A 24593-nucleotide genomic window follows, 5' to 3' on the forward strand; every position below is an offset into this window, starting at 1 on the left:
TAATAGATGGAAATGTACTGAATTTGGGAAGTTGAAAGTAGAGCCAATGTGGTGGGGTACATCTGTACTCCTAGCACTTAGGAGGCTGAGGCAGAAAGATGGAATTCAATATCATCCTCAGTGATTTATTTCAAAGGCTGCCTTAGGCTGAAGCTTCATGAAACCTTGTCTTCAAAAAAACCATCTGAGAAGCCATGCAGTGGTGGCGCACGCCTGTAATCCCAGCACTCGGGAGGCAGATGCAGGTGGATCGCTGTGAGTTCAGGGCTAGTCTGATCTACAAAGCGAGACCAGGACAGTCCAAGGCTATACAGAGAAACCCTGTCTTGAAAAACAAGCAAACAAACAAACAAAACCATCTGAGAGTTGGGTTGTGGCTCACGCCTTTGATCCCAGAGTTAACCCACAGGAGTCTAGACTGGATCACAGATTTTCTTAGGTGTTATGACACAGAATTATAATGATTAGAAAGAAAAAATTTAAAGGGAATTTGTTTGGCGTTTTTTTGTTTTGTTTTGTTTTTGTCTTTTGTTTGGTTGGTTGGTTTTTTTGTTTTTTTGAGACAGGGTTTCTCTGTGTAGCCTTGGTTGTCCTGGACTCGCTTTGTAGACCAAGCTGGCCTCGAACTCACTTTGATGCACTTGCCTCTGCCTCCACCTCCCGAGTGCTGGGATTAAAGATGTGTGCCACCACGTCCAGCCTAAAGGTAATTTGTAAATTGCTTAAGCTCTGACTTTATATTTCAGAAAATAATCTCTGGAAAACTAAATGTAACTATCTGAGATAGTAATCTACATGGCTAGAGCCAAATCAGTGTTTATATATTGTGGACACTCAAGTTCTGATTGAATGAGTAAGCCAGCATGGATTAAGAGTGTGAGCCATGCCAGGCAGTGGTGGCGCATGCCTGTAATCCCAGCACTTATGAGGCAGAGGCAGATGGATCTCTTGAGTTTGAAGCCAGCCTGGTCTACAGATTGAATTCCAGGACAGCTGTGCCACAATTAAGAGCACTTGCTCCTAGTGGAGGACCCAAGTTCAGTTCCCCATCCGTAATTCCAGTTTCAGGAAATCCTACACTTTATGGCTCCTCAGGTCCTTGGCACTCAAACGGCACACCTATACATGCATTCACTCATGTAAAAAATAAAAACCATCAAAACCACGTGAGCCATGGAGTCAGAAGTGGATTCTATTTTCGTTTTTGCGGTTTGGATTGTTTGCTTGGTTTTGTTTTGTTTTTATCATCTGTGGGGCCTTATTTATCTTCTGTGTGAGAGTTTTGCCTGCATGTGTGTCTGTGCAGCACATGTGTGCTTGGTGCTTGAGAAGGACAGAGGAGTACTTCAGACCCTCTAGAACTAGAGTTGCAGACGGCTGGGAGCTGACTTATGAGCGTTAGAAATGAACCTGGGTCCTCTGTAGAAGCAACAAAGTGCTCTCAACCACCGAGACAACTTTCCAGTCTCACTGTAATATTTTTTATTACAGCATAAAGCATTGTTGTGCAGTACCTCACGAAGTCCAAACTAGCCATAAATTGACTATGTGGCTGAGGATGGTCTTTAAGTTCTGCTTCCATCTGCCATGCACTGAGATCACAGTCATGTATCAGCACACCTTGCCCTGTGTAGCTTTTCTCCTTCCTTATAGATAGGTAGCCCTGTTTGACCTGGAACCCTGCTACATAGGCCAGGCTGGACTCCCTCTGCCTCTTAGTGCTGAGATTAAAGGTGTGCGCCACCATGTTTGACTTACATATCCTTTCTGATAGCTGTGTCAGAGCTAAGCATGGGACCTCTGTAGGACAGTATGATGGGCTGTGGCCCAACCCTGTCTCCCCATTTTGATGAATGCAACCAAAGTGGGTCTCAGAAAGTGCACATTAGTTTACTGCTATGAAAGTATATGAATGTATTAGCTCTCTCAGAGTTTTGTTTTGGTCTTTGTTTAGTTCACTTTGGTTTTTCAAGACTAGGTTTCTCTTGTGTATCTCTGGCTGTCCTGGACTTGCTTTGTAGACCAGGTTGGCCTCAAACACAAGAGCCAAGTAAGTTTTTCTCCCCAGGTGCTGGGGTTATAGGCATGTGCCACCACCGTCCGAGCTCAGGGTTTTTCTCAGTGTTTTCAAAATTAATTCATTGATAGGTTCGTTTGTTGTCGAACCTTTCAGTGGTGAACAAGTGAGCATCTACACTGCTGTCACCCACCGTTATTTGACTGCAGGGATTTAACTAAACAAAGCTCAGTTTTCAAAGAACATCATATTCCGGTAATTTAATTCTACAAACTTACTTAAATTTTTTAATACTGCACGAAGGTCACCATATATTTTCTTTAGATGAGTATAGAACTTTGCACATATAAAAATTGAAGGTTTTGTAAAGTTGATTTCAAATCTAGATATTGTCACCTCCCCGTCCCCTTTAGTGTTTATTATTTCCGAGCGCTTTATTTTATGTATTGACTTTCTTCTGTGGTTTTTATTGATTATTCTGTTTTGTTTATTACTGTGCTATCTGTCCTCTTGTGCTCACGCTACAGGTAGCTATGTAGAGCAGTTTGGCCTTGAACTTAGATCCTCCGCCTCTGCTTTCAAAGTGCTAGGAAAGGGTTTTGGCAGTGTTGAAGAAATAAGTTGTAATTACATAAAACTATACTTTACCCAAATTATTAGGAATTCTTTGAAAAATGTTAATTAAACCTTCTCAAAGTTGTGCTCTTACCACTCGTAATGCTGAGGCACAAAGATTGCTACTTCAAGTTTAACTGGTCTACACAGTACAAGCCAACTAGAGCTACATAATGAGACTCTAGTTTAAAACATTAAAAACAGTAAACTTGAGTAGTAGTGTTTGGCTTTCCCTATGAGGGATAAAACAGTCTATAAAGTAGTGAGAGGCTGCAGAAAAGAGACCGAATGGGTCAAGGAGATTTGGAGGTGGATTGGCAGGCGGTGGTGGCGCATGCCTTTAATCCCAGCACACAGGAGGCAGAGGCAGGGGATATCTCTGAATTTGAGGCCAGCCTGGTCTAGAAAGCAAGTACAGAGTAGCCAAGGCTACAAAGAGAAACCCTGTCTTAAAAAACAAAAGGAAAAATAAATAGGACTTTAGGACAGGGCATGGTTGCACACGCCTTTAATCCCAGCACTCGGGAGGCAGAGGCAGGTGGATCGCTGTGAGTTCGAGGCCAGCCTGGTCTATAAAGTGAGTCCAGGACAGCCAAAGATATAACACAGAGAGACCCTGTCTTGAAAAAAGAAATAGGACTTTAAAGTTACTGATCTAAGTCAGTAGCCTAGAATAGTGGTCCTATGGAACTGTATTTATGGATTGCATAGTTTTACTTTGGTCGCCTTGGAAAGAGTGCTAGCAAATGAACATAAAGTAAAAACACACAGTCTTGTGGAATTAGGCTACCTGTTAGTACACATTCATGTCATCTTCCCTAGATAAGTATGGTCTGTATACTTGTTTTGTTTGTGGGGGAATTTTTGTATAGCTTTGGCTGTCCTGGCACTTGTTCTGTAGACCAAGCTGGCCTCAAATTTAGAGATTCACCTGCCTCTGCTCCCAAGTGCTGGGATTAAAGGCATGTACCACCACTGCTTAGCCCCCTTGGTTTTGTTTTATTATTATCCTTTTTTCATCTTACTTCCTTGTATCTTCCTGGTTTTTTTTTTTTTTTTTTTCCCCTGCCTTTAAAAAAAAGATTTAATTCTATTGTGAATTGTTTATCTCTGGGACATTTTATATGTAGTATGTTTTATTGTTGCTAACATAAGTCTGGCATACTCATTAGATCCTCATTAAATAATCATTTCTTTCATAATGAAGTTGAATAGTTAGTCTTGGGAATAGAAGTATCAATTCCCATGTACTTTGCTTGTACTTACCTTGCCTTCCATATAAGTATCTCTCTTCAGAAAGTGCCTGTGCTGTGGAGTTGAGGTAGGCAACTAACTGGGTAGGGCCATTCTACTGGGTATATTTAAACTGTAGTATACTGAGAGCAAGTGAGTAAGTAAATAGGATTTCACTGTCAACCTAGTGAGTTTTGTACTTTAATTCTCAAGTACATTTGAGTTGGATGAGAAGTGTATCTGATATGCAGCTTAGTGAGATCTTGAGCTATAAATACACTAATTTTTATCGCAGGCAAAAATGTAACTGCAGTATTCTATTTCCCATTAGACTATAATTGAGAAGAGATTTTGTTTAAACTGTTTGCACACTGAGAAGAAACTTGGCTCGGTGGTCTCCTTCTAGCCACTTAAGTTCTCTTGTTTTTCAAGGCAGGGCTCCTCTGTGTTGCTCTGGCTGTTGAGGAACTTGTTTTGTAGACTAGGCTAGCCTCTAACTCAGTGATCCACCTGCCTCTGCCTCCAGAGAGCTGGGATTAAAAGTATGTACCAGCATAGCCTGGCTGCCACTAGAGTTATTATGCTATTTATAAAATTACTTACAACACAGGATGATTGTTTAATGTATCTGAGAATACTTTCCAGTTTGACCCTTATTTGCTGATCACACTTAATAAACATTCTGCTATGTTGCCACAGCTGTTTGACATGGAGAACATGTTTACCTTGTCATCAGATCCTCAGCCCACTCCTGCAGCCCCTCCTTCACTTTCTTTACCTTTACCTTCATCTTCTACCTCATCCTGGACAAAAAAACAAAAGAGGACCCCCACATATCAGAGATCTGTAAGTCAGGGAAGGAGTGATGGAGTTTGTCTTGGATTGTGTTGTGTTAAGTAAGCATGGCTGGTTGAAAGTGCCTAAAGGCTCAATTTATAACTTCCTAATCATTTCTTTGACCTTGAATTTTGAAAGATAACTTTCGGGTCTTGCTGCTCAAAGAATGTCTAAGAGTGAGGCATTGCTTGCCTAGGTCTTGTTGGAAGTGGACGATAGGATTTCAGATCCTTATCTCCAGTGAAGCTGATTCTTACTGCCAAGTGGCTTTAGTCAGAGAACTGGGAAGCCCATGATTGGAGGCAGACCTCCTTGGTTTGAGTTGTCTACCAGTGGAGTTTTGGCAAATGGTTCTTTCCTCCTTGGCAAAATGGGCATAGTATATTATTTTTCTTGAACTCCTTTGAAAATTAATATACTTCAAAACAGTGGCTAATATAAAGGAAATAGAACTTAATAACTAACAGGTATGGTTTGATTTGCATACTTTGAGCATCCTATGTATTATTTTAACTTTAATCTTTTTTTATTTTTTAATTTTGTCTTTTGAGACTCGGTTTCTTTGTGTTGCCCTGGCTATCATGGAGGTCTCAGAGATTTCCCCCTGCCCCTGCCTCTGGAATGCTGAGATTAAAGGCATGTTCCAACACCATCTGCTTAACTGTTTATTTTTCAGGAGTATGTATGCCCTCGGGGCTGGACAGATGGCTCAGTGGTTAAGAGTGCTGGCTGCTCTTCTAAAGGACCTAGTGCCCCACATGGCAGCTCACAACTTGTTTTTGACTCTGGTTCCAGGGGATCCAGTGCTTGTCCTTTATGGACAGTACGCAGTATGAGGTACACAGCCATAGATGCAGACACATAAAAAAGAATATTGGTGCTGGGTGTGGTGGCACATGCCTGTAATCCCACCATTCAGGCAGAGGTAGGCAGATCTCTGAGTTAGAGGCTAGCCTGGTCTACAAAGAAACCCTGTGGGGGGCTGGAGAGATGGCTCAGAAGTTAAGAACACCTACTGCTCTTCCAGAGGTCCTGAGTTTAATCCCCAGCAACCACATGGTTGTTCACAACCATCTATAATGTGATCTGATGCTCTCTTCTTGCCTGCAGGTGAACATGCAGGCACAGCACTGTATACATAATAATAAATAGATAGGGAGGGAGGGAGAAACTCCGTGTCAAAACTAAACCAAGGTGCGGGGGTGGGTGCATGGGGGGAATATTGGCCAGTGAAGGTATATCCTTCAAATAATTGCCCAGCATTTCATGTAAATGGAAATACTTATGTCATAACTTCAGTGAAAGGTACTTTTTAAAAGTAAATGTAAGACTTGGGTGCTTTCTCCAATTTATGCTTTTTAAAAATTTACAAAGGTATTTACTTTTATGATTTATTAAATACCCAAGGTAATAGTATTTGACGTAAACAGATTCTACTATATTGTATTTTAGTAGCTCCTTTTTCACTGAAGCATGTTTCTTTTGCCTTATTAGATCTTAGACCTCATCGTAGAAACAGATATTATCTAGAGATGTCAGTGTTGGGCTGGAGAGATGGCTGAGAGGTTAAGAACGGTGCCTGCTCTTCCAAAGGTCCTGAATTCAATTCTCAGCAACCACATGGTGGCGCATAACCATCTATAATGAGATCTGGTGCCCTCTTCTGGCATGCAGGCAGAATACTGTATACATAATAAATAAATATTAAAAAAAAGAAAAGTCAGTCTTTTCTTAGCAAGGAAAAGATCTTGAATGCTTTTAGGACTTAACCAAACATTTCAATTATTCTTTTCTTCTTTGCTTTTTTTTTTTTTAATTATTCTTTTCAAGCTTGAACATGTATTGTGCCATGTTTTAAAAATCTGAATTAAGAGCCGGGCGTGGTGGCGCACGCCTTTAATCCCAGCACTCGGGAGGCAGAGGCAGGCGGATCGCTGTGAGTTCAAAGCCAGCCTGGTCTACAAAGTGAGTCCAGGATGGCCAAGGCTACACAGAGAAACCCTGTCTCGAAAAACCAAAAAAAAAAAAAAAAAATCTGAATTAAGTATTGAATAGAAAGTTTATTTTATTGTGTTAATCTCTACTAACTTTATGAATTAAACCTGCATGGTTACCAAATAGTATTAAAATAGTTCCTCAACTGGTAATTCTAGGTTACTAGTTCTTATATTAATTACTTTGGTTCTGAAATTGTTTTAGTAATTTAAAGTTAATGTTAAGAATTTTCACTAATGTAGTTCTTTATCTTAGTATTAAGCTGTAGAAATTGTTTGGTTTTGTAAGTGAAAAGCCTTCCCTAAGGGACAGCAATTATATAATAGTTTCTTCTGAAATACTATTTCAGTAGTAAAAGTCTATAAGTTGACTTTTTATCTATTTTAGCTTTATTTCCTTTGCCTTTCTATAACAAAGATTTGTTAATTTTTGCAAAGTTTGCTGTGCAAATTGTAGACAGAACTGTATATATTGAGGCTCTTTTTTTCTTTTTAAAATAGATGAGCTTTGATCCAAACCTTCTCCACAACAATGGACACAATGGGTACCCCAATGGTACTTCAGCAGCGCTGCGTGAGACGGGGGTTGTGGAAAAACTGCTGACCTCTTACGGGTTCATTCAGTGCTCAGAGCGGCAAGCTAGACTTTTCTTCCACTGTTCACAATATAATGGCAACCTCCAGGATTTAAAAGTAGGAGGTAATCTGTCAGCTCACCTTTGAGCTCCCTACTGAGTATCTACTTGTTCTTGAAAGAGTGTTACAAGCCAGAAAAGACGAACATTTTAGTTATGCTAACTACTGAAACATGTATCCTAATGCTTCCTGTGGTGGTGGTTTTTTTTGAGATCTGAAAGACTTAACTAGTAAAAAGATATATTTGAGTATTTTACTTTAGATACTTGGAAGATTTAAAGGAATGAACTTAGAAGGTTTGTCTTTTAAAAAGCAAAACCAACAAAAATTCCGAGGCTAGAAAGGTACCACAGCAGTTAAATACTTGGTGCTCGTGCATAGATCCTGAGTCTAGTTCCCAGCACCCACACCTCTGTTCATACTCAGGTGCAGGGAATCTGATGGCTTCTTCTGACCTTTGTGGACACCAGACACAAGATGTCACAGACAGACAGACAGACAGACCGACATGCAGACAAAACTCTCATGCACATAAAAAATACTTGAAAATGAACTTACAACAGTAGCTAACACGAGTATTTGTTGTACCACATGCTGGAGGGTCATGTTTAGCACTATTTAACCATTTTGGCAATCTTGTACGTTAGAAATTATTCTCATTTTATAGATGAGAAGTTAAGTTTTCCAAATACTATATATAAAATCTTGTATTACCTCTCTTTCTTTTTGCTTTCTTTTTTTGGGGCAGGGGGTTGGTTTTTTAGGGTTTTGTTTTTGTTTTTTCAAGACAGGGTTTCTTTGTGTGTCCTTGACTCTCTTGGACTCTTTGTAGACCAAGCTGACCCTGAACTCACAAAGATCTGTCTGCCTCTGCCTCTCGAGTGCTGGGATTACAGGCTATTATTTTCTTTTTAATGTATATAAATACCATGAACACTAGGACTTGATATATAGCTTTCTCAGTCTATAGAAGTGACTCTGAAGTGCTCTTGTGTATCAGAGTCGTTTGGAAGGCTTTCTGAAAACACACATTGCTGTACTTGATTCCCCAGGCTTTGTCTTTACCTAGGTCTGCAGTAAGGCTCAAGAATTTGCATGGTCTCCTAAGCTCCCAGGTAACGTTGATGCTTCTGGCCTAGGAACTGCACTTTTGAGAACCACTGGTTTAAGGCAACTCAAATATTACCTGAAAGTAGAATGCAGACGCAAGATGCCAGTTTCCAAGCATTAGTCCAACAAACACAACACGTTCTTTATTTTAGATGATGTTGAATTTGAGGTATCGTCTGATCGGCGGACTGGGAAACCTATTGCTGTTAAATTGGTGAAGATAAAACCAGAAATACATCCTGAAGAACGAATGAATGGACAAGTTAGTGACTTTGATATTTTGTATTGCCTTAGGGCCCCATATTTGCATATTTTTCACATTAGAAAAGGAAGATTGTCCCCTGCCTCCTCAGTTTGCACGAAGAGAGCTCTAGTATATAAAAATAACTTTTAAAATTAGATCAGAAGCACTGGCATTTCCTGACCTGAAATAAAAACGTGGTCGAGACTGAATTTGGGTTTTACGTGCAACCCTAAGTCTTTGCTTACAGTCAGTTTACATACTGTAAGTTTGAAACTTGGCAGCATGACATCCTCTTGTGGATCACATTGAAATGCATCCCTGTGTGTAGTGTAGAGGATATTAGAACTCAGTTTATATTGCACAGTGCCGCTCCTGAAATGATTAGCAATGGAAATTTTTTTTTTTTTGACTGGTAGGTTGTGTGCGCTGTTCCTCACAACTTAGAGAGTAAATCTCCAGCTGCCCCGGGTCAGAGTCCAACAGGGAGTGTATGCTACGAACGTAATGGGGTAAACTTGTGTATTTTTCTTAAACCTTTGCCTGATCCATCATGTGATCTATAAGCGTACTTTAAAATTCAAAGTAGAAAACGTAAGCTAGTTGCTAAAATCATTTTTAAATTTGGTTTTAAGAGGCTTCAAGTGCAGCATAATAAAATTATTTTTAAAGAAAAAATCCATAGGACTTCCAAGTGTGTTAGCTTGCCCAAGTGTGACCTTAGTTAGAACATTAAGGTAAAATGCTCCTTTAAATCACTTTTTTGGTGGGTTGTGGGGAGGGGGGATTTATTTCTGGTTCCCTTTAAGCACTAACTCCAGGTTTTTATTTGGAATGCCTTATGTAAAAATTGTCTTTTTTTGAAATGTAACTACAGTCTCTGGGCAAATGCTTCCACGTGTGTAAGCTTTTTGAACTTGGATTGCTGCTCAGCTGTGGACTCAAAGAAGTCATCAGCACCATGGAGGGGGAAGTGTGTTTATGAATAAGACACTTGTTATACTGCATATAACTTTAAGAACTTTGGCTTTAAATGCCAGTGTAAGAAGTATTTAAGTAAATCACAGTGTACAGTGAATGTGCATCCTGCCGAGATAGTAATAATAGCCTGTTAATTCACAGGAAGTGTTCTATCTCACTTACACCTCTGAAGACGTGGAAGGCAATGTTCAGCTGGAAACTGGAGATAAAATTAACTTTGTAATTGATAACAATAAACAGTAAGTTCTCTTCAGTGGTTTCCTAACCTAACTGATGCTTTTTTGGTTATTAAAAAATTTGAACTGAGAGCCAGTTGTGCTTCCTCCTGGTGGTCCTAACACTTGGAAAGGCTCAGGAGTTGTAGACCAGGCTGTGCTGCCTTAGATTCTGTTTCAAATACTAAAAGAAAGGGCGGGGAAGGAGAAATCCGAAATGATTTAAACACCTAACCAGCAAGTCTGGATACTTTTCATGGCTCTGGAATATTTTTGTTCCGTAGATGAAGCCTTAAAGGTCTCTGAATATTCTGTAACCAGATATCAGAATATAAAGGTGGCGATTAATTCAGGGAATCGCCTATTCAGCGAAGATTTTAAAGAAGGACCAATACTTAAGGTTGATTTTGAGAGTACAGTGGGAAGTCAGATAAGAAATGAGAACACTATGGTCAGAGAAGGAAGTATCAGATGTTTTGGATAATGGCTGAAAGTTTGAGTTAGCTATGTTGATTGGGCTGTAGGCAGATGATGAGCTTTATTACAGGATCCTTGACAGAACTGGAGTAAGATTAAAGTTATGTGAGTGCTAGAAATAGCAGGCTCTTGGAGAGTAGGTGTGCTCTGGGCTAGGAGTGATGCCTTACTGTGTAAAGCATTAGCCTAGAATTTGGACATGAAAACAAATTACATTAAGAGGGTCAGAATCCAGGCACTGTTTTTCTGGCCTGCCTTAAGGAGTAGATTGACTAAAAAGGAACAGTTGAGCAGTATATGAATTATAGCTGTTGGAATGCTAGACAATGAAATTCGATTATGGGATTATATATTAATTTAGACCAAGAGTCTTATTGAATGTGAAGTAGAAAACCAGAACTAGATAAGGTGAGCTTGAGAAAGGTGCCAGGAAAGCTTTATTTCACATTTAATAATTTCTTATCTATGCCAAAAGACTTTTTTTTTTTTAATCTGATACTTTCTAATTTTAATTTTTTTGAGACAGAGTCTCCATGTAGCCCTGTTTGTTCTGGAGCTCAGTATGTAGACCAGGCTGGCCTCCAACTCAGAGAGATCTGCCTGCCTCTGTCTTAGTGCTGGGGTTAAAGGCATGGACCAGCTTTTCTGCCTCATACATATTTGTTTTGTTTGTGTGTGCCTGTGTGTATATGCACTATGTGCATACAGAAGCCCAAAGAGGGCATCATATCCCCTGGAACTGGCGTTTACAGATCGTTATGAGCCACACCCAACATGGGTGCTAGGTATTGATCCTGTGTTCTTAAAGAGCAACAAGGGTTGAGTGATTTCTCCAGATCCTTCACTTGGTTCTTAGCCCTCAAAAGAACATTGCTTCAGTTATTTGTCTGATTTTAGATAGCTGGTCTTCTCTCACAGCATTGACCCCAGCAATAATGTTACGTCTTACATAGTTTTCACTGTCTTTGAAATAAATTTGAATTTATTATAGCAACATGTGATATTTCAAGGGTTTTTAGTTCACGAATAGGGTGAATATCATTTTCAAAAGCATGGCAAAGTCTCCTGTCTCTTGGATGACAGGAATAAGAAGGGTTGTCTCAGCTGGTGGTTGTGGTGCAGGCCTTTAATCTCAGCAGACACAGGCTGATCTCTATGAGTTTAATTAAAGCCAGCCTAGTGTACAGAATGAGCTCCAGGAGAGACAGGGCTACACAGAAAAGCCCTGTTTAAAAAAAAAAAAAAAAAGTCATAGCTACTAAATTTAGTGCCTACTAATAATAAACTTTTTATTCTTACTGAGTCCTTACTTAGTAACTTGTAATAATTACCCTGCTGTAAAACTCGAGTTTTCCACCGTTAATGCTGTTCAGTTTTATCTATATTTTAGTTCTTCTGTTAGAATTGTAGAGTAGCACATCATGTACCCAAGTAAAAGTTTGTGTTTTTTTGTTTTGTTTTGTTTTTAAGTCTTTCACAAATTCATGGGGGGAAATCAGTCCCCTCCACTTAGGAGTTTTAAGTTTAGAAAGATGAGGGATTTGAGCAGAGCTTCATCACCTACTCCATAGAGGAGAGGCAGGTGTCATAAACCTTACATTTGTTCTTCGTTCTTAGTAATGAAAGAATTGGCTGAGGGTTTGTTTGTTGGTTGGTTGGTTGGTTTTGTTTTTTGTTTTTCTTTCTAGACAGGGCTTGTCTGTGTAGCCTTGGTTGTCCTAAAATGCTCTCTGTAGACCAGCCTGGCCTAGAAGTCACAGAGATCTGCCTGCCTCTGCCTCTGCCTCCCAAGTGCTGGGCTTAAAGGTGTGTTTTTAGACACAATAGTTTCTAACCAACCCAAAGAATTTAACCTTGATCTCTCTTTTCTTCTCCAGCACTGGTGCTGTAAGTGCTCGTAACATTATGCTATTGAAAAAGAAACAAGCTCGCTGTCAAGGAGTAGTTTGTGCCATGAAGGTAATTGATCTTGAACCGTTGTTAAGCTTTGTACTACAAACCAAAACCACTTAGTTTTCCTGTCTTCTGTTTAAGACTATTTCCTTATTAACTTAAACTAAGTTTCATAAAATTCCTTGATTGTTGGTTATTGTTTTGTTTTGTTTTTGTCTTTTTCCATTTTTCAAGACAGAGTTTCTCTGTGTAGCCTTGGCTGTCCTGGACTCACTTTGTAGACCAGGCTGGCCTCGAACTCACAGCAGCCTGAGTGCTGGGATTAAAGGCATGCGCTACCACGCCCATCTGATTGCTAGTTCTGTAGATTAAATCTTGGTAAGGTAGACTTTACCAAGTTGTACTGTTGGGTTATATTATAATTGTAAGATAAAGCTTGCTAACTTTTTTTTCAGTTGTAATTTTGTATATTGATTGGTAATTAACGGTCTTGTATTTGTGTTTTTGTTTGTATGTTTTTGTTTTAGGAGGCGTTTGGCTTTATTGAAAGAGGCGATGTTGTAAAAGAGATATTCTTTCACTACAGTGAATTCAAAGGTGACCTAGAAACCCTGCAGCCTGGAGACGACGTGGAATTCACAATCAAGGACAGAAATGTAAGATGGCTCACTCGCTAACTTAGTCATTGCCCTTTTAAGATTAATAGTGGATTATATATTCAAGAAACACATATATTTATGTGACCCGGCCCATTCCAACCTCTTGATTTAGGGTAAAGAAGTTGCAACAGATGTCAGACTATTGCCTCAAGGAACAGTCATTTTTGAAGATATCAGCATTGAACATTTTGAAGGAACTGTAACCAAAGTTATCCCAAAAGTACCCAGTAAAAACCAGGTAAGTTGTCTTTATCAGAAGAGCCTCCTCCTTACCAGGCAGTAGTACAGTATGATGGTATGATATACTAAAAATTATAGTCTGTTTGATTAATAGAATTGTTGTAGTGGAATGTGTCTTCTAACAGGTATTAAAAAAATAAATGGGGGGAAAAAAACTAAATAGGCACTCAGGGTATGCTTCAGTGGCAGAGGGCTGATCCAGCATGTACAAGGTCCCCAGTACTGCAGAAAGAAAAGAGAAACTAATGAATGGTGTACTGATCGGTATGTTTTTTGCTTATTTGGTTTTTGCCTAATGATAAAGAAAAGATCAAAAGAAGTGTCATCTTAATTGGGGAAGATCTTTATTATATTTGCTTCTCCATTTTCTCTCTTACCATGTGTTAGTTTGTTGGAGAGGTTGGGTGAGAGGTGTCATTGCTGTGTAAATGTGAGATATAAAGGGCTAAAAATGCTTTTCCTTCACATTTCTTGGTATCATACTGCAGTCTTAACTGCAGTGTTTGATTTTTTTTTTTTTATTTTTTAGAATCTTAGATCACAAGCTTTCATATTGGGTTTATATTGTCAGCACTTTCTTCCATTCAGGAACTATATTATAAAAGCTATTTACTGTGTGTTCTTCTTGTTTGACTTAGAGCTAAAAAGGATGAGAAATCTCCAGCTAAAATCGTTTTTCCTTCTCATCAGAATGACCCATTGCCAGGACGAATCAAAGTTGACTTTGTGATTCCTAAAGAGCTTCCCTTTGGAGACAAAGACACAAAATCCAAAGTGACCCTGCTGGAAGGTGACCATGTTAGGTTTAATATTTCAACAGACCGTCGTGATAAATTGGAACGAGCAACCAACATAGAGGTTCTATCAAATACATTTCAGTTCACCAACGAAGCCAGAGAGATGGTAAGTGTTTAGTATTATCGATTCTTTTTTTTTTTTTTCTCCTAAGATTTTATTTTATGTATGAGTGCTTTATCTGCATGTACACCTGCAGGCCAGAAGAGGGCATCAGATTGTAGTGTAGATGGTTGTGAGCCACCATGTGGTTGCTGGGAATTGACTCAGGGCCTCTGGAAGAGCAGACAGTGCTCTTAACTGCTGAGCCATCTCTCCAGCCCGAATTATCAATTTTTATATTTAGTTCAGTGATGGATTATGGTTTGCACTGTTAGCTGGGTACTATGCTTTAGTGAGTAAAGGTGCTTGTTCCTGAGCCTGATACCCTGTGTTCAAGCTCCAGTATACACCTGATGGAAGGGGAGGCCAACTCCTACAAGTTGTTAGAGGAGATTTCTTGGGGAAGACTGTCTTTGGGAAGACACCGATGTAGCTAAGAATCATGCATTTTTTAAATTACTCTGGACTTAACATCTCTGTCTTAGTTATCTTGGAAATACATATAAAAAATGTAATGTGGTGAATAAGACATCAAGAATTTTCTTAGTATTTCCTCTGTGATGTTTAATAAACAGTACGTTAAACTAAATAGGTCTCATCTCTTTTATAATAGGTTTTTTTTTGTTTTGATTTGCTTTTAATGAGTTTATGTTCTGGGAATGGTGTGTGCCTAACTTGGTCCCCAAATTTGTCCTGTAGACTGACTTCTCAGATGTAGTCTGTATTTAGTGTTGTTTGTGCCATACTATTTGTAGCATGTCTTCAGTGTCGACAGTGAAAATGGATAACATGTTACGTTTGTTTGTTGAGGCAGGGTTTCTCTGTAGTCAGAAATCTTTGTCTACTAGATTTTTCGAGGCAGGTTTCTCTGTGTGGCCTTGGCTGTCCTAGACTCACTTTGTAGACCAGGCTGGCTTCGAACTCAAAGCGATCGATACATCTGCCTCTGTCTTCCAAGTGCTGGGTATGTACCACCACGCCCTGGCTCTTAACTCCTCTTCTTCTTTTAATGTGTTTTATGAGCATGAAAATTTTGCTTTCATGTATGTATTTTATATGTACCTGCTACCCACAGAGGCCAGGAGAGGCCATCGGATCCCCTGGAATTAGAGTTACCAGTGGTTGTGAGCTGCCTGGGTCCTCCACCAAAACAAAAAACAAGCCCACTTTCAAGTTCTCAGACAGAGTCTCTTTTTTGCTTTATGGCACAAAGTATATATCCTAGTTACCATCAAGGTTTCCCAGGTGGTGGCACACACCTTTAATCCCAATACTCTGGAGGCGGAGGGTAGTGGATCTCTGTCAGTTCAAGGGCAGCCTGGTCTATAGAGGAGATAGCCTGTCTTGGAGAGGGAAATGAAAGATTTTGACAAGGATTAAATGTCAAAATATCAGGTCATATTCAAAACCAGTTACCCATCTCTCTAGTAAATAAGCAATGTGTATTTCGTTGACAGATAAAAATCCATCTGTTAGTGCCTTGCATGTTCTTGGTAGTATGGATACAATGATCTGACAAAACTTTTATTTTCATAGGATAAAAGAAAATATGAGGAAGAAACAAAATAGTAATTTGGTCTTTACATCTGAAGTCTTTCCTATGTTTACATTCACATAAGGTTGTGAAGTAATAGTATAGTATTGCGTTTGTCATTTATTCATGAAATATGTCAGGAAATAGTTGAAATTCTTATGTATGTGTGGTTACATTCATTAGCCTTCTGTAATGTATATTTGCCAAGGAGTGACATTTGGAAATTTTCAAAATTACTGGGGTTAAAATAATATTTTGAAGGCTGAAGGCCAGAGAGTAGGTGTGAAGCCCGGATTGGACTTGGGGTTTGTTTTAAAAAAAAAAAAAAAGAAGAAGAAGAAGATAGTATTTTTAAAAATCCTGTGTTGAAATCAGTTTGTATATGGGGCAGGGGGTGGGGGTGGGGTAGTGTAGAAAAGTCCTAAAGTGAATATATAGTATTCATATTGGTTTTTTTTTTTTGTTTTTTTTGTTTTTTTTTTTTTGAACAAAATCTTAATAAATGTAACTTGGTTGATTGTGAACTTTTTTTTTTTTTTTTTTACACAAACTGGACATATAGTAAAATGTCATTTGTGTTTCATCCAGGGTGTGATTGCTGCCATGAGAGATGGTTTTGGTTTCATCAAGTGTGTGGATCGTGATGCTCGAATGTTCTTCCACTTCAGTGAAATTCTAGATGGGAACCAGCTCCACATTGCAGATGAAGTAGAGTTTACTGTGGTTCCTGTGAGTAGCTGTTGGAGTCCGTGGTCAGGGGTGGTTTTCTGCTCTTTCCTTTGTAACTTTAAAGTTAATTTTGTTTTATTCGTAGGATATGCTCTCTGCCCAAAGAAATCATGCTATTAGGATTAAAAAACTTCCCAAGGGCACGGTTTCATTCCATTCCCATTCAGACCATCGCTTTCTGGGCACTATAGAAAAAGAAGCCACTTTTTCCAATCCTAAAACCACAAGCCCAAATAAAGGCAAAGACAAGGCAAGTGTTGTGGGATCCTGATGGTTTGTATGACTTTTATATTTGCTTACAAACAGTTGTAGTCCACAAAAATGCAAGTTAGTCTCCTTTTTAAAAGTCCTCTCTCTTTAAAAAAAAAAAAAGTCCTCTCTCTACACAGCAGCCATGCTGGCCTGGGCTTGTAAGGTGGAGGAAGATGAAGAGTCATTCTTAGCCATGTAGAGCATTCAGACAAGCTTGGTTTTTCTAGTATCTGTAATAGTAACATTTCTTCTTCATCTTTGACATTTTGCAAGTGATGTTTTAGCAAGGGTTAGCCAGTGTCCTTGCTTCTTCGCAGTATGGCAACAAAAATAGCTCTAGGAATTGCCAAACAAAACTTAAGAGGCAAAACTGCCTCATTTGAGAACCACTTAACAAAAGCCCTTACCTTTAAGGAGATTAAAGTTTTCCAAATTGGTTATACTGCATTCACACATATATACTTTGATTTATTGAAAAGCCTGCTAGCCAGGCATCGTGGCACATGCCTTTAATCCCAGTACTCGGGAGGCAGAGGCAGGCGGATAGTATTGATTTGAGTTCAAGGCCAGCTAAGGCTACACAGAGAAACCCTGTCTTCCAAAAAAAAAAAAAAAAAAAGAAAGAAAAAGAAAAGAAAACGGAAAGGAAAGAAAGGCCTGTTGACTCTGCAAAAGTCTTAAATTAAGAGATTTGCAGTCAGGAGGTAGGAGGTGGTGGCGCACGCCTTTAATCCCAGCACTTGGGATGCAGAGGCAGGCGGAGCACTGTGAGTTCAAGGCCAGCCTGGTCTACAAACTTAGTCCAGGATAGCCAAGGCTACACAGAGAAACCCTGTCTTGAAAAACAGAGAGACGGATGGACGAACGGGGGGGGGGGGGGTGGTGCGCTTTTACAGAATGATTACTATAGGATATAAGGTTTTCTGTAGCCTCAAAGGTGTTTGGGTTGTTAAGAAACAATAGTGTTTGTCACAGGGGCCTGAATCAAATCCTCAGCAACTTACCTCCTCCCAAACACACAAAACAAATTTGTGAGAGTGCTCTGGCAAAATTAATAACTTGGGAAGGTCTGGAATGGTTCCATTAAGGTTTTGACATTTAATATGTAGTGATAGAAAGGGACATTTCTGACAGAAAAGAGGTATAGATAAGCAAGTGGGGGCAGAGAGAATTTCTTTAGAGAACAGCAAGTGACTTGTTTAAAGAGGGCGGGCTTTGCTTCTGGTTGACGTAGAAGAGCAATAATGAACTGAGGTTTTTGTTGGGCGTTTGAAGATTTCAGTTGGGAAATTATATCAGGTATTAGCATAACTAAATGGAGTAGTCAATTTTAAGGTACATGAGAGAATTACTAGAAAACAAAACTTTAAAAATAACCACCAAGGGACAATAGTACTGGTTTTGTACTCTGATTGGGCTTATTTAACTGTAAGACTTCCCAGTAACCATGGAGATAGTTTTGCTAATACAAATTGCCTGTCTAGTAAATTGCTTATGTTTAATAAATTAATGCGTAAATAATCATAAAGTATGTGAATTGCGAAGAAGACAAGTGAACTGATTTTGATAATGTAGTAGCAGTGAAATGTAAAGTGTAGGAAAAAAGACAGATTAATGATGTGGACACTGTTCCCACAGAGACGATGTTAACCACAGGATGTGGGTGGTGTGCTGACTGGTGTAGTGGCGTCACTCGCTGTGTGGCTGTGTGGGAAGCGTGTGCATGCAGAAACTTGGAAGTGATGTCGTAGCAACGCTAGTACGCTGTGGCCTGTTAAGGACTTTGATTTGTGCTAGATGTCTGTGCTGTTTTCAAGACAGGGTTTCTCTGTGTTATCTTGGCTGTCCTGAACTCGCTTTGCAGACCAGGCTAGCCTCGAACTCACAATGATCCGCCTGCCTCTATCTCCTAAGTGTTGGGGCTAAAGGTGTGTGCCACCACCACTTGAGTTGTACTAGTTTTAAAACTTAGTTAATTTCTCAGCTATTGATAATAATAACCAAATACTAAAGTGCTGTGGGACAGTGAGGAGGATATTTTAGTTGCTACTTTAGGCTAAGCTTCATGATGCACAAAAATTCCTCTTGGCTGGACATTACGTACTCAGCTTAGTTTCTAGTAAAACTGAAAGGCTCAGTGATAGTGGATTGAGGCAGCTGTGAGTGAAGGCAGGCATACCTTTTATTCATGTATTTTTATCTTTATTATTTATTGAGTCCTGGAATAAATTCCGGTGGCTTTGCCAATTCTTTGGGTTAAGGATTCCTCAGTACTATAGTTATTTCTTCCCTTTTCTGTTACCATTTGTTAGTGTTCTTGAGGATATTTAATTTTATGTTTTCTTTAGGAAGCAGAAGATGGCATTATTGCTTATGATGACTGTGGGGTGAAACTGACTATTGCTTTTCAAGCCAAGGATGTGGAAGGATCTACTTCTCCTCAAATAGGAGATAAGGCAAGACCATTCTGCTTACTTGAAGAAAGGTTGAAGGTTGTCATCTTGGGGCAGAGAGATGGCTCAGAGAGGTTAAGAGCACTTACTGCTCTTCCAGAGGTCCTGAGTTCAAGTCCCAGGAACCACATGGTGGCTCACAACCATCTGTAATGTGATTTGACGCCCTCTTCTGGACTGCAAGTGCACATGGAGGCAGAGCACTGTATACATAATAATAAATATATCTTTTTTAAAAAGGCTGTCATCTTGATCACAAACTCTAAAGGATGGTTTAAATTTTGTCAAGTTTGGATGAGGTATTTTTGCATTTGAAAGGTTAAGTATATAATTAAAACAGGGCCTTGTGAGCTTCTTAAAACATACTGAATAATAGGTTTTTATGTATAAGCTATTTTTAGAGACAGATGTGGATACACCTGTAATTTTAGCAGTCAATAGATAGTTAAGCGCATCCACAAGAAATCTAAAAGTACTTAAGAAATAGATCCAGTATAAAATTATACCGAAGAGTACACATTGAGGGGCAAAACCTAAAATGATTTATGAATTGAAACATTAAGTGCTTCTCTGTAAAAAAATTTTTTTTATCCAAGTAATTATAAAAGAGATGGAGTGAGAAGCATGGTCTAGGAGTTTTGGGGATCTGGTTCTTAAGAGTTACAGAGCGCGGCACAGAAGTGACAATGATACTAATGATCATCCTCATTTTTTGTAGGTTGAATTTAGTATTAGTGACAAACAGAGGCCTGGACAGCAGATTGCAACTTGTGTGAGACTTTTAGGTCGTAATTCTAACTCCAAAAGGCTCTTGGGTTATGTGGCAACTCTGAAAGATAATTTTGGATTTATTGAAACAGCGAATCATGATAAGGAGATATTTTTCCATTATAGGTAAGGAATGCCTTCTGTGCAGCCTACTATTCATACCATATTCTTTTGCATTAGAGTTTCGGGAAATTTAGTATAGGTTGATACTTTTTGGTAATTACTGGTTTTGAGACCCAGTTTTACTATTTGTACTTACGGCAAGATGAATGCAAAAGTTCCGTCACCTGCCATAAACACAGAAATGTGTTTTCCTGCCTTTTCATAATTCTTTTTCAATAAAGAATACTGTTTTGTTGTAAATCTAGATAAAGTCATATGATTTGATGCATACAATAAGAGCATATAGATAGTGTGTGGTGTTTGAACGAGAACCAGATAGTTTTGATCCAGGTTCTGCACTTATATATGTTATTTTCATCAAATGAATTGACTTTTTTTTCTTCATTTCATTATCTTGAAGCTAGACACAGCGGTACCTTATTTAATAGGTTGTTGGTTTTGTTTCTTGTTTTGTTTTTTAAGGACTTACTGAATCAGTACCTTAAAACAGTATCCCACTATAAGTAGACTTGCCGTGAATGATGAGGGAGAAAAGGCTACATGCTACTATGGATGTTACTGGTGGTGGCTTATTTTAATGTCACTTTATTCTCCTTTCCCTTAGTGAGTTCTCTGGTGATGTTGATAGCCTGGAACTGGGAGACATGGTTGAATACAGCTTGTCTAAAGGCAAAGGCAATAAAGTCAGTGCTGAGAAAGTAAACAAAACTCACTCAGGTAATGAACTCTGTGATTCCTGTTCATCCTGTGCCTTGATTGGAAGATAGTAGTTAGAGTGGGGGAGGAGGCTAAGGCCGTGTTCTGTAACATTAACTCTCAGGTACAGATCAGCAGTGTAGCTTTGCTGTTTGTCAGAGATCTATGTTCTTGGCCCTACCTAGGATTTCTGAAATTATGGTTATGACAGTCTTGTTACAGCAAATTTTCATAATTTGGGTCACATGTAAGAGATAGCAGCCCTGCGTGATGGCCCTGCTTTTAATCCCAGCACTTAGGAGGCAAAGGCCGATGGATCTCTGTAAGTGCATGGCCAGCCTGGTCTACAAAAGGAGTCCAGGACAGCCAAGGCTATACAGAGAAATCCTGTAGAGCAAGCTGGAGAGGGCGTGGGGCATTTTAAGTTTGGGGGACATGGGGTTCGTTAAGACAGGATCTCACTATGTAACCTTGGCTGTCTTGGAACTGGCCTTGTAGAGCAGGCTGACCTCAAGCTCAGGGAGACTCACTGGCACTACCTCCCAAGTGTGTACACTACCATGCCTGCCTTGCATTTGATTCTGGGGTGGGATGAGAGTTAATGTGTTTTGGTGAAATTGTAGTAAATGTGGGGTTTTTTTGTTTGTTTTTCAGTTTTTAGTTTTTTGAGACAGGATTTCTCTTATTATCTTGTGTCGCCTTCCTGCTTTTTTTTTTTTAATCCCAGACGTTTATTACACATTCTATATATAAATGCATCTTAATGGAGTTAGGGAAATAGACATTTCCTGGTAGACTCTTAAGTATGAAGAATGAAGATAATCTTCTTGTTGAGAGTCTCTGTTTAGGGGGTTGACCCTCTGTGTTGGGGGTGGAGCTCAGGGCCTAGCACTTTGTCAAGTACAGCTCAGACATCTTCTAGTTTTACACAGCCTACAGCTTGCTCTCGGCTTTTTTCGTCTAAATTCCTCCAGACAGTGAGACCTAGAGATAGGACAACTAAGACCATCATTTTGACGCCACAAATACTTCAGTACACGATGTGTTTGATGCACTAGAGATAGAGGGAAGAACCCAGACAAAGTCTGGTCTTTTATGCTTATTTTTGTGGGGTGGAAAATACAAGTGATGCAAAACACCAGTGCACATAGAATAAATCTTTGAAAGGAAGGGAGGAAGGAAGACAAGAAAAAAAAAACACCTGTCTGTCCATCTGTTGAGGCAGGTTTTCACTGTTGGTCCCCGGCTGTCTGGAAGTCCCTGAGATCCTCTGCCTCTGCCTCCTGCCACCACACCAGGCTCAGAAGACCGTATTTAAATAGGAGTATTTGGGTTTTTTGTTTTGTTTTTCAAGGCAGGACTCTGTATAGCACTGGCTGTCCTGAACTCACTTTATAGACTGGACTCGCCTGAAACTCACAGACATCTATCTGCCTGTCTCTGCCTCCCAAGTGCTGAGATTAAAGGCATGTGCCACCATTGCCCTGCTAAATAGGAGTATTTATTATACCAAACAAATTGAGTTATTTACCAAACTCAGGCATCTTTAATGCCATCTTAGAAGCATTTATGGTCAAGTAATTATTCAAGAAATAGAACTGGCTTCAGATTGCTTGTCTCTAAGGTGGTCCACACCTGTAATCTCAGCAGTAAGAAAGCTGATTTCTAAGCCAGCCTGAGCTGCATAGTAAGATCATTGTGGATATGTGTGTGAGGAGGGGAAAAGGAAACAGGGGACGGAGAGATGATACACTGGTAAAAGCTGCATACACAGTAATGAATGTTCTCCTAAAGGTCCCAGCTCCTGCCTCAGGCAGCTGGTAGCCCCTCCCCTGTTAACAAGCTCCAGGAGATCTGGGTACCTCTTACAGGATCGTGGATCCTGCAGTCACTGCAACGACACATGTAATTACAAATAAAAACCCTTGAAAATCTAAACAAGAAGCATTCACCTTGTGTGCACATTGGACTTGTATTTTTTGCTTTGATTATTAGAGTTGGACATTACTAAGTGAAAATTGTGCGTATTTGTTTTGTAGTGAATGGCATTACTGAGGAAGCTAATCCCACCATCTACTCTGGTAAAGTCATTCGACCTCTGAGAGGTGTTGATCCAACACAGATTGAATACCAAGGAATGATTGAGATTGTGGAGGAGGGTAAGCACACCGCAACACACTGAGACTGCTGTGCCTTCTGATCAGCATCTCACAAGGGCTTAACCTAACTGGGATTCCTTGCATTTGCCTTCAGGTTTCTTAGGAAGATGAATTTAAAGGGAACTCCCTTTCTTCCCATGCTTAGATCTTATTTTTGTTCTAGGTTTTTTTCTTTTGGTTTTGGTTCTTGTTTCTCCAGACAGGGTTTCTCTGTGTAGCCCTGGCTGTCCTGGACTCACTTTGTAGACCAGTCTGGCCTTGAACTCACTGCAGTCTGCCTTTCTCTGCCTCCGAGAATGCTGGGATTAAAGGCGTGCACCACCATGTTGGGCTTTAGATTTTATTTTTATACTCCTTGAAGATGAGGTCAGCCTGGATTAAACTGAGCAAAGGACTACTATGCTGAATGTTTACTGTTGAGTGGTAATAGTAAAAATCCATTAGTCGTTTATATTAGTAAACATTCAATTTCATGAGTACTTATTTCATGTCCCGAAGTAGGCTGTTCTTAGCATTTAGTGACCCGTCAGAGCTCGGCTCTGCTCGTTACTTCTGTAATATTCTCCCCATCTTCAAGCAGAGTTCTCGTATTTATTTTTTTCTCAGAAAGGCCAACTTTATTTGATAAGTGTACATCAAACGAGTGTAATAAAAATAGTAGAGAATGCTTGATAATTAGGTTAGCAGAGTTTAAATGATAGTAGGGTAGGTGAAACATTTCATCCAGACATATCGCCTGAAGTCAGAAAGAGTGTAAGGTAGGGGAGAACAGTTTATTTATAGAAAGAAAGCCTTGATAAGCAGCACTTTACCACATGTGGTTCTTAGAAATTGTTTTACATAAAACCCCACTGTTGCTCTCTCCTCCCTGTTACAACTCTTCAAGTAGGAGTTGCCTTCATGACCCACTTATGCTCTTGATGGCAGAGCCCCTGTCATAACAAAGGCTGTGTGGGTACTAACTTTAATTTGTGCCATCTGTTGTCTTTTTTCTTTTTTTTTTTTGTGGGCTGGGGGAGGGGGCGGGGTATTTCGAGGCAGGGTTTCTCTGTGTAGCCCTGACTGTCCTGGAATTGCTTTGTTAGACCAGGCTGGCCTTGAACTCACATTGATCTGCCTGACTTTTGAGTGCTGGGACTAAAGGTGTGTCCCACCAAGCCCTGCTCGTTGTCCTTTTTTTTTTTTTTTTTAAAGATTGAGTTATTAATACATATACAGTGCTCTATCTGCGTGTACACCTAAAGGCCAGCAGAGGGCATCAGATCTCATAGATGGCTGTGAGCCACCATGTGGTTGCTGAGAATTGAACTCAGGACCTCAGGAAGAGCAGTCAGTGCTCTTAACCTCTGAGCCATCTCTCCAGCCCCAAAATCCACCCCCCCCCCCCCATCTTTTTTTGTTGTTTTGTTTTTGTTTTTTTCAAGACAGGGTTTTTCTGTGTAGCCTTGACTGTCCTGGACTTGCTTTGTAGACCAGGCTGGCCTCAAACTCACATTGATCCGCCTGCTCTGCCTCCCAAGTGCTGGGATTAAAGGTGTGCGCCACCACCACTCGGCTTTGTTGTCATTTTTTTTTTTAAAATGTTGCTATAACATTCCTTTTTCCAGAGCCACTGCTCACTTGGCCCCGTCTATTTACTCTTCTTCAACACTGCTGTAGAACTAGTCCAAAGCCAGGAAAACCCTTCTGGGACTAACTGCACATCACATTTTCCTGCTTGCTTGCATGCACATTTGTTATTTGGGTACATGAGTATAACTTGTAGGTTTGGCTGTATAAGCTTAGACAAATTATTATATATTAGCTCAGTTTCTAAATCCTTTAAAAAGATGGT

At 39.7% G+C, this 24593-nt stretch overlaps 1 protein-coding gene across 3 annotated transcripts in view; it reads left to right on the forward strand.

Moving 5' to 3' along the window:
• The window catches only part of Csde1 (cold shock domain containing E1), a 41069-nt gene that overhangs the window by 11846 nt on the left and 4630 nt on the right, over window positions 1-24593 (forward strand). The window contains exons 3-17 of one of the 3 annotated variants that reach the window (XM_051165944.1): window positions 4565-4711; window positions 7198-7396; window positions 8595-8704; window positions 9103-9195; window positions 9806-9903; window positions 12234-12315; window positions 12777-12905; window positions 13021-13146; window positions 13839-14051; window positions 16168-16308; window positions 16394-16562; window positions 18913-19016; window positions 19732-19907; window positions 20509-20621; window positions 22640-22759. In XM_051165944.1, coding sequence (XP_051021901.1) covers window positions 4574-4711; window positions 7198-7396; window positions 8595-8704; window positions 9103-9195; window positions 9806-9903; window positions 12234-12315; window positions 12777-12905; window positions 13021-13146; window positions 13839-14051; window positions 16168-16308; window positions 16394-16562; window positions 18913-19016; window positions 19732-19907; window positions 20509-20621; window positions 22640-22759 — 2011 coding nt within the window. In that variant the 5' untranslated portion in view covers window positions 4565-4573. The remainder of the gene's footprint in view (window positions 1-4564; window positions 4712-7197; window positions 7397-8594; window positions 8705-9102; window positions 9196-9805; window positions 9904-12233; window positions 12316-12776; window positions 12906-13020; window positions 13147-13838; window positions 14052-16167; window positions 16309-16393; window positions 16563-18912; window positions 19017-19731; window positions 19908-20508; window positions 20622-22639; window positions 22760-24593) is intronic. The other 2 variants (XM_051165945.1, XM_051165946.1) reach the window with 2 other exon arrangements.

Source organism: Acomys russatus, chromosome 23 (assembly GCF_903995435.1).
Source record: "Acomys russatus chromosome 23, mAcoRus1.1, whole genome shotgun sequence".
NCBI classification, from domain to species: domain Eukaryota; kingdom Metazoa; phylum Chordata; class Mammalia; order Rodentia; family Muridae; genus Acomys; species Acomys russatus.